This window comes from Drosophila serrata, unplaced genomic scaffold (assembly GCF_035046125.1).
Source record: "Drosophila serrata isolate PLE 108 unplaced genomic scaffold, ASM3504612v1 contig_188, whole genome shotgun sequence".
NCBI classification, from domain to species: Eukaryota; Metazoa; Arthropoda; class Insecta; order Diptera; family Drosophilidae; genus Drosophila; species Drosophila serrata.
The window spans coordinates 246,784-256,716 of record NW_028257086.1 but is presented as its reverse complement, the minus strand read 5'-3'; the positions used below and the strand labels follow the sequence as shown (position 1 = coordinate 256,716).

At 42.0% G+C, this 9,933-nt stretch overlaps 1 protein-coding gene across 2 annotated transcripts; it reads left to right on the top strand.

Moving 5' to 3' along the window:
* Positions 1 to 525: 525 nt before the first annotated feature.
* On the top strand, positions 526 to 6,591 carry LOC110188793 (uncharacterized). Of its 2 annotated transcripts, none has more exons than XM_086829187.1 (2): positions 526 to 2,044; positions 5,885 to 6,591. In XM_086829187.1, the coding sequence occupies exons 1-2, from the start codon at positions 1,070 to 1,072 to the stop codon at positions 5,927 to 5,929; spliced, it is 1,020 nt and encodes a 339-aa protein (XP_086685313.1). In that variant the 5' UTR covers positions 526 to 1,069; the 3' UTR covers positions 5,930 to 6,591. The 2 variants fall into 2 exon arrangements, with proteins under 2 accessions (XP_086685313.1, XP_020814309.2); XM_020958650.2 differs by lacking the exon at positions 5,885 to 6,591 and adding an exon at positions 4,555 to 4,871 and having other exon boundaries at positions 624 to 2,044.
* The last annotated feature ends 3,342 nt before the right edge of the window (positions 6,592 to 9,933 follow it).

The window sequence follows — 9,933 nt, the reverse complement described above, 5'->3', positions numbered from 1 at the left end:
GACAGTCGCGTTTAAGGAGGGAAAAGTTAACAACCTAGTTTCTAAAATCGTTGACAAAGAAGATGCAAGCTCAGTGCATATGGCGCAACCGGGTGAAGAAACCAGAAGTTCAATTTACTACCAACTCAAACTTCCGAATTTGTATTCCCACGATCGCTACCCAAAAGATGCAAGCTCATCATACCATATCTAGAGCATCTGCCAATGTGGAAATCAATGCATTGACCAATGGTAATTGGAAGCGGCCAATAGTTACAAATTGTCATAACCGGCTAATGAGAACAAAGAACGTCAGCGGAAAAACAAAGAACATCAGCGGAAGTAATGACGGCGGCAGAGACGGTGACAGCGACGGAGCAGCAAGCAGCCTGTCGGGAGCAGAAGCAGCAGATTTAATATTAGCATGTTTTAAATCATTATTTGTAAACAAGCAATCAGCTGCGGCAGAAGCTTTCCACCTCATAAGCCGGCATGAAAGCTCCTCCGCCGCAGCTCTTCTGTTTGGTTTATCTATTCTCTCGTTTCATTCGCTCACTTACGTTGAAACTAAAAACACACAAAAACTTTGTAACCAAACCACACACAAGCACACACAAATTAAAACATATCTCATTTTACGCCAACACAAAACAAACCCCTCGCTAAATCAATTCGCTTAATAGGTGGCATAAATTAATGCCCTCCTCAAAACATTTGGTGACCCCGACGTGATCGCGTAAAAAATCGTTTTCGTTAAAATAAAAGGTGAAAAGTGCTTATATATAGTTCGTATGCTCACACAATACAATTGCATATCGTTGCATCGCTATTGAACTTTATCGGTACATTCGAGTACATAGCATCTCTTTATATATTTGTGCACTAGCATATAGTTGCAGCCCTTTTATATACTTTTCGTGCAAATTGTGTTTGTGCTGTTGGTTTTGGTGGTCCGATAGAACCGTTAGCTCGCGGTCAGTGAACGCCAAGCTTGGCTCCGCTATTCTTTCGTTCTCTATTCTCTGCGTTTGGTACAGCTGCATCGGTCGCAAACCCAAGGTGACATTTGAATACTCTTTTTGAAAATAAAATGGCAGAGAATGATTCGGTTACTGCGTGCCCATCCGGGGCCAATAGTGATTTTGACTTTTATAAAGCCAAAGCGGACTCGGTTTTTCGACAGCTAGTGGCTTTAAATGACTTTTTCGGTTCAGAAGAGGCGTCTCATTTTGATGAGGCCGACCTTCAAGTCAGGCTTGAGCTTATTGAAAAAATGCAAGATAATTTTGATAAGTCTCAAACAGCTGTCGAAAGGCTCAATCTACTAGAGCTGGCTAGTGATGTGCGTGCAAAATTTCTAAACATTTATTGTGCGGTGAAATCCAAAATATCTCGCGAACTAGCAAAACTCCGCCGAGTGTCAGTGATAAATTCGACTGCACTCCCAAATTTCAACATCGAGCAGGCTTCAACCTCCAGGGCTGGTGTCCGGGCCACTAGGCTGCCTGAGTTTAAGCTGCCACGATTTGGAGGCGCTTATATGGACTGGCCAGATTTCTACGCTATGTACACTACAGTCATCGGCAACAACGAGGACCTGACCAATTTGGAAAAATTCCAGCATCTACGCTCCTGTTTGGATGGCCCCGCGTTAGACACAATTCGCTCGCTGGAGCCAACAGAGGCCAATTATGAGAAGGCAGTCGACCTATTGACTGCTAGGTTTGATAACAAACTTTTGCATTTTCAGGGGCACATACGATCTATTTTCAGGCTTTCTAGTGTGGTGAAAGGGTCGGCAAGGAGTTTGCGGCAATTGAGCGACGGCATCAACTCTCATCTGCGAGCCCTTAACACAATGGCAACCACCCAGGAGATTGCGGATGGAATGCTCATATCCCTGGTGTCCTCCAAACTGGATCAGCATACCCAGGAGAAGTGGGAAGAGGGATTGCCTACCAATAAGCTGCTAAAATGGACGGATATGGCTGCCTTTTTGGAGAAGAGATGTCGGATGATGGAAAACATTGAAAATGCTATGGTAACCCACACACCTAGCAACCAGGTGGGAAAAACTATAAATAAAAATGTCCAAAACGCTTGCACCGCATCATCCTACACCTCATTATGTATTTTGTGTGATTCTAAGGATCACTTTATTTCGAAATGTCCACAATTTATTGCCTTGAGTCCCACATTACGCTACAAAGAAGCAAAAAGGCTACATCTTTGCCTAAATTGCCTGCGTAAAGGCCACAGCCTGCAGCAGTGCAAAGCTGGGAACTGCAGGCATTGTCGCTCTAAGCATCATACATTGCTACATTTGGAGTCAAATCCTGCTTCATCACCCTCGCAGCCCACATCCACTTCTGCTCCTCAAAATAGTGCCTCGCTCATTTCTGCTTCGCCAAATTCACCCCCACCTAAAGCCTCGGTAGATCATCAATCTGATTATGTGCTTCTTGCCACTGCCATCATATATGTCCGAAATCGTTCCGGCATAATGGTGCCCTGCAGAGCCTTGCTCGACTCTGCATCGCAAATTAATTTCATTACTTCTCGACTCGCTCATCAATTGCAACTGTCAACTCGTCGCTCAAATACATGCATCTCAGGTATAGGAGAGTCTTCACTCATGGCTGATAAGGCGGTAGATATTATTGTACAATCTCGCAACAAAGGTTACCGAACATCATTCGCTGCAATAATGACTAGCACCATCACAAATTATCAGCCGCATTTCGACCTAAACTCTTCCGAATGGAACATCCCCAGCAATTTATTCCTCGCCGATCCGCTCTTTCATAAAAGTCAAAGGATTGACATTCTTATAGGAGCTGGAATCTTCTTCGACCTGCTTTGCGTTGGGCAGATACGGCTGGCCGATCACCTTCCCTCCTTGCAAAAAACTAGATTGGGTTGGGTAGTATCCGGTGGCATATCTTCGCCGGCCCATAAACACTCTTCTCTTCCCGCATTGTCAGTTGAGCACGATGTACAATTGGAACCTGAATCGTTGCCGGACCTTGTCAAACGGTTTTGGGAAATTGACAGCTATTGTGGATCGTCATCTGCTCCAACTGATGAGGATGCCTTGTGCGAGAATTTATTTGCTCAATCTTATTCTCGGCTTGAGTCAGGCCAATATTCAGTTCGATTGCCCGCAAAGACTAGTCTAGATATGCTAGGAGATTCATACCATCGTGCTTCGCAGCGATTCAAATCATTGGAATCCAAATTAGCTAGAAATCCTAATCTCAAGGCTCAATATATTGCCTTTATAAAGGAGTATATCGATTTAGGCCATATGTCGCTCTCTTGCAAGCAGTCAGCTTTGCCGCAATATTATTTGCCCCACCACTGCGTTCACAAATTGGACAGCTCGACTACCAAACTCAGGGTAGTCTTCGATGGTTCTGCCAAGTCTTCTTCTGGATACTCTTTAAACGCGTTGCTCTTTGCTGGTCCCTCCATTCAGCCTAAAATCTTCAGCACTTTGGTTCGGTTCAGATTCTTTAAAGTGGCACTATGCGGCGACATCTGCAAAATGTATCGCTGTGTGCGTGTCACCGAACCTGATAATCTGCTCCAATGCATCCTCTGGCGTGATAGTCCAAGCGAAGAAATTAAAATATACACCCTGGACACCTTCACTTATGGCACTAAGCCTGCTGCATTCCTAGCAATTCGTGCTATGCAGCAGCTCTCCTATGATGAGGAGAAGGATTTTCCTGTGGCAGCCAAGATCGTGCGTAGGGACTTTTATGTTGACGACCTTATTTCTGGAGGCGACTCGATCGAAGAGGTCGTTTATATCCGGCAGCAGGTTAAATCGTTACTTGCAAAAGTCCTATTTCCAATTCGTAAATGGTGCTCCAATGAGCCGGCAGCGCTTGAAGGAGAACTTGAGGCTGATCGCGAGAAAATGCTCAAATTCAGTGATGGGACTGACGTCGCCAAAACACTTGGCCTATACTGGGATACAAGTTCCGATAATTTGCTTTTTGGATTCTCTGGAAATGTAGCAGACAAGCCAGCTACCAAGCGGTCTATTTTATCAGCCGTAGCCAAAATCTACGATCCCCTAGGTCTTATAGCGCCCATTATAACCAGGCTCAAAATATTCCTGCAAATCCTGTGGAAAGATAAGCTCGACTGGGATGAGACTTTGCCACAATCTTTGCATTCCTTATGGTTGGAACACTCCGCGCAAATCTCGGCAGTCAGCCATTTAAAATTTCCTCGCTTCTTCATGCAATCTGACTCATCTTTGGAAATTCATGGATTCTGTGATGCAAGCTTGGCGGCATATGGTGCCTGTATTTATGTGCGCTCCGAAGCAGGGGGCACCTACTCATCACATTTGCTTTGCTCCAAGTCTAGAGTCTCGCCGCTTAAAACAATAACCATACCCAAACTTGAATTATACGCAGCTCTATTGCTATCCGAACTCATCCACAACATCGCTAATGCCATTTCTCAGCCTTGCACATATCATTGTTGGTCTGACTCAACAATTGTGCTCTCTTGGATTCGCCAGGCCCCATCAGACTTTAACATTTTTGTCTCCAACAGAATCGCGCAGATTCAAGAAAGGACCAAGGATATGGCTTGGCATCATATATCGACCCACTACAACCCGGCTGACATATTATCCAGAGGATGTACTCCGCTCGAACTTTTGGATTCGTCGCTGTGGCGTGAGGGCCCACCATTCCTGCGGACAGACGAAGCCTGCTGGCCGCCTCATACGCCTACTCTAGTAGATGTGCCTGAACGCCGCCGCCTCGCGCTGGTGCTGACGCAAAGCCAGGATATTTCGTATGGCTGCAAGTTTCAAAATTGTTTTGGAAAGCTGCAGCGAGTCTTTGGCTACATACATCGGTTCCTAATGCTAAAAGCCAAGGATGAGTCACGACGGCGAGGACCTCTTACAGTAGACGACATCAAGGGAGGCACGCATCTGCTCATCAAGGGAATCCAGCTCATCAACTTTGCTTGAGCTTTGAGTATAAGGCCCTGCAATCCGAAAGGCAGATATCCTCAAAAAGCAAGCTGTACTCGCTGCATCCAATCTGCGATGAATCGGGACTTATTCGAGTTGGCGGTCGGCTGCAGAATTCATTATTGGATTATGATGCAAAACACCCAATTTTGCTTCCCAAGGATCATCCAGTCACGTCAGCAATCATAGCTCACTATCATTTGAAATTTCTTCACTCAGGCCCGCAGAGCTTATTGGCGGCCTTACGGCAAAGGTTTTGGCCAATTGGTGGTCGAAAAATAGTCGCCGCCACTATCAACAAATGCATTCGCTGCTTTCGATTAAAGCCCAAATTAGCTGAGCACATCATGGCCCCCTTGCCATCCAACCGCGTGCAGCCAAGTCGACCATTTGTCACAGTGGGAATCGATTTCTGTGGTCCTTTCTACTCCAAGTCTGAAGTCAGAAACCGGCCACCCGTCAAATGCTATATCGCAATATTTGTTTGCTTCGCCACTAAAGCCTGCCATTTGGAGCTGGTGGAGGATTTGTCTGCGGCTTCATTCATCGCTGCCCTCAAGCGCTTCATAAGCCTAAGGGGCAAGCCTGGCACAATATGGTCCGATAACGCTACAAACTTCGTTGAAGCCAAAAACGAGCTGCTGGAACTGAGGCAACTGTTTCTCGCCGACCCTCAAAACAGCGATCTTCAGCAGGCCTTCGTTTCCATCGGGATCAAATGGCAATTTATTCCACCTCGTTCGCCTCATTTCGGCGGCCTATGGGAGGCTGCCGTCAAATCTGCAAAATATCATTTTCATCGGGTCGTTGGCAACACTATTCTCTCATTCAATGAGCTTCGCACTTTAGTTTATGAAATTTCAGCGATGCTTAACTCTCGACCGCTCTGTCCAATTTCAGAAAACCCTAACGATTTGGATGTCCTTACACCTGGTCACTTTTTGATTGGGTCTTGTTTCGCCACAATCGAGGAGCCCGACAACACGCACCTCAGCATCGATCGGCTGAGCCGCTGGCAACGAGTTTGCCAAATTCAGCAAATCATCTGGCGGAAGTGGAGTACCAGCTACCTCTCGCTTTAACAAGAACGTGGGAAATGGCGTGCATCAAGGCCCAACATCCTACCGCATAGCATTGTGGTGCTCAAGGAGGACAACATCCCTCCGCTTCAATGGCGTCTTGGCAGAGTGGAGAGCATTATCCATGGAGCTGACGGTGTGGCCCGTGTCGCTGTCATTCGGACAGCCACCGGCCTAATAAAAAGGGCTGTTGGCAAAATAGCTGTTCTACCCCTGGAAACCACCTCATCTGGCAGCGTGCCGCATCCAGCGGGGGGAGCATGTCGGGAGCAGAAGCAGCAGATTTAATATTAGCATGTTTTAAATCATTATTTGTAAACAAGCGATCAGCTGCGGCAGAAGCTTTCCACCTCATAAGCCGGCATGAAAGCTCTTCCGCCGCAGCTCTTCTGTTTGGTTTATCTATTCTCTCGTTTCATTCGCTCACTTACGTTGAAACTAAAAACACACAAAAACTTTGTAACCAAACCACACACAAGCACACACAAATTAAAACATAACTAATTTTACGGCAACACAAAACAAACCCCTCGCTAAAGTAATTCGCTTAATAGGTGGCATAAATTAATGCCCTCCTCAAAACACAGCCTATATAAACGATTGTTAAGCTTAAGCAAATTTAGTTCTTAATCCAACTCAATATAATAAAGATAATTTTTTAATAAAAAAATAACTAATAATCTTTAACTTATGTATATATTTTATAATATATTCCAATAACATTTTGTACTTCTTACCGGTACAGGAGGCTCCACCCATTGATTTCACTGCAAGCAGGCGGTTTTTAAGAGTGCCTTCTTTGACGTAATGAAATATAAGATTCTTTAAAAAAATCGTCTGTCCAGATAACCGAAGTTATACCATATCCGTATTGTTTCTGCTCTTTAATTTCGATTTTTACTTCATTAAAGTGAAAATCATAGAGCGCACTGATGTTTCGCGATATAGTTGTGGGATGCGGCAGTAAAGAGTCAATATTGACGTTTTCCCCCAGTTTGGCACCGACAGTAATAAAAAACTGTGCTAAGTTTTTTAAACCAGTGTCCGCAATTAGATTAAACGGTCGACCATTCTTTATTGTCCACTCCGTTGTAAAATTGGTGCATTTCTTTTTGGTTTCAGAAGGCACATCAACGACAGGAAGACTGCGCTTTCGGCTATTGGCCATAATGTAGCATTTGTGTTTGACTAAATTTGATGTGTTTTTTTCAAATTTGTAAATGTTTTTGCATATGTTGCACACTACTGCATCAGTCGTCACTAAGCCGTTTGCATTAACCAGTCGTGAAAAGGTGTCCCACACTTTGCTCCGACCACGTGAATCAACAGGCTTAAGCTCACCAGCTAATAATTTAGATTTTATTGTGGCAGCGTACTCCTTAAAAGACAATTCAATTGTTGTGTCCAGTGTCTGATTGCAAACAATTTTGTTTTAATATACATGTATACAAAAGTTATACAACTGAACATCCCTGCAGTACCGCGTGTCATCAATAGCCATTGTCATCAACCCGTCATCAACGCGCCGACTGCGACTTCTATAGAGTAGACGCTCTGCCGACTGCGAATTCTATCGAGTCGACGCTCTGCCGGCTGCGACTTCTATAAAGTCGACGCTCTGCCGACTGCGACTTGTACGCAGCCTACGCTCTAATGTTGCCATGGTGATTGTCTCTCTCACTGTCTCACTCACTCTTCAAACGAGCGAGATGAGCCAAAAGCAAATAAGTTAACAATTAAAATCGAACCAACTGTTTCGCACCCTAGAAATTTATCATTTCTATTTGTATAATATATTATCATGAACAATTATAATGATAGTATTAGAAATAAATATTCTTTAAATATAAAACGAGAATGAAATAATAATTGCATATCGAATAAATAGTTTGAGTTGCAATAACATTTTAAGTAACTTTTTGCCAAGTCGGATATATCCTTCATACCCTGTTTCCAATGGAAGCAGAACTCTCGGACACAAGTTTGCCAAACGGGACTTTGTGAAACGAAACGAACAATAAGAGAAAAAAACGGACTTGAGGATCCGTTTTTCCGGATCGTTGTTCGTTTTGTTGTTGGAGGCACGGTCCTTTTTTTTCCATTCCGTTTTTCGTGTTTTCACTTTCAGTTAAACAATGAGCTAAGTAAGAAGTGTGCGCAGGCCAAATTTGAAAAAAAAAAGTATACATATACATATAAATATTCTGTTCAGTTTTCAATAATTGAAATTATATATCAGGTGAGTTTTTATTTAAAGATTTAAAAAAGTTTACTTTCGTATCAATTCTGTCTTCTATTTTGTGTACATCTTTCCCTTCTCCCACTTCGTGTCTGCATGCAGCTATTGTACTTAGAGTACAACAGCGATGGTGCGAAGTGTAAGAAAAGGCTTCGAGACCATAAGAAGTTCTACTCAGCACTCTTAGGTAATTATGTATTTGTTTTTAGATTTTGATTTCGATTTATTTTCCATATTTTCCTTTTTCAGATGCAATAAGTCAAGTTGATGCAACGGAGCCAGCTGACAAACTGTTGACTTAAAGCCTTCGTTGCGCAAAAAATTTGGAGGCACAACACAAAAAAAGGAAAAGGGATGATGGCGTTTTAGAATGCGGTTCGAGCGTTTTCCAGTACCTCAATACTTAATTTTTCATGTTTATTATTATTATTTTATTATTATTATTATTTTTAATTTATTTTGTATTATTATTATTAGAACTTTTTTTAATTTAATTATTTTTATTATTTAATGTATAATTTTAATTTTATTATGTTACTTTTTAATAGAATATGAAAAAAGTGAGTAAATTGAAATATGAAATTATTTTTTTTTTTATTTTTTTATTATGAAATATAATTATGTTTTGTAATTGATTTATTGTTGATGATTCATTGATGAATTGTTGATGAATTGATGATGAACAGTTGATGAAACATCGATGTGTCATCAACAAAACATCGATGAATTGATGATGAATTGTTGATGAAACATCGATAATTTGTTGATGTTTAATCGATGTGTCATCAACAAAACATCGATGAATTGATGATGAATTGTTGATGAAACATCGATGAATTGTTGATGTTTCATCGATGTGTCATCAACAATACATCGATGAATTGATGATGAATCATCGATTTATTGTTGTTGAATTTCTATTGATGACAGCCTAGTACATGCCCATGTTAAATTCAAACATGTTTGAGGTTATTTAGTGCCAGAGCCCAAGCCAAAAACACCCTGCAGTACCTGTCATCAGAAATTCATCAACGTTTCATCAACAGCGTAGGGTGTGCTGTTGATGATTCATCGATGACAGGCCATACAAACTGTTGATGAATTTAACATGGGCATGTCCAAGGCTGTCATCAATAGAAATTCATCAACAATAAATCGATGATTCATCATCAATTCATCGATGTATTGTTGATGACACATCGATTTATCGATGTTTCATCATTAATTCATCGATGTTTTGTTGATGCACATCAATGAAACATCGATGAAACATCAACAATTCATCGATGTTTCATCAACAATTCATCATCAATTCATGGATGTTTTGTTGATGACACATCGATGAAACATCGATGTTTCATATGTACATACATACATAAATATTCACATATGTATATATGTAAGCATAATCAAAACAAATCAAAGAATCTTAGAAAATCAAAACAAAACAAAAAGTGACACGCGCAAATCACTTGCATAGACAACAACAACATACCCTGCAGTACCTGTCATCAGTAATTCATCAACGTTTCATCAACAGTCAAGGGGGTGCTGTTGATGATTCATATGTATGCATATTTGGGCGCGCTTTTGTTTTAGCGCACTTTTTTGTTGTTGCTTAGCGAGTGAAA

Bases quoted from the DNA above. Each gene is read 5' to 3' on its own strand.
- LOC110188793 (XM_020958650.2), top strand. From the start codon at position 1,070: ATGGCAGAGAATGATTCGGTTACTGCGTGCCCATCCGGGGCCAATAGT. The intron at 2,045-4,554 runs GTGGGAAAAACT...TGTCTCCAACAG, and splicing joins CCCACACACCTAGCAACCAG to AATCGCGCAGATTCAAGAAA.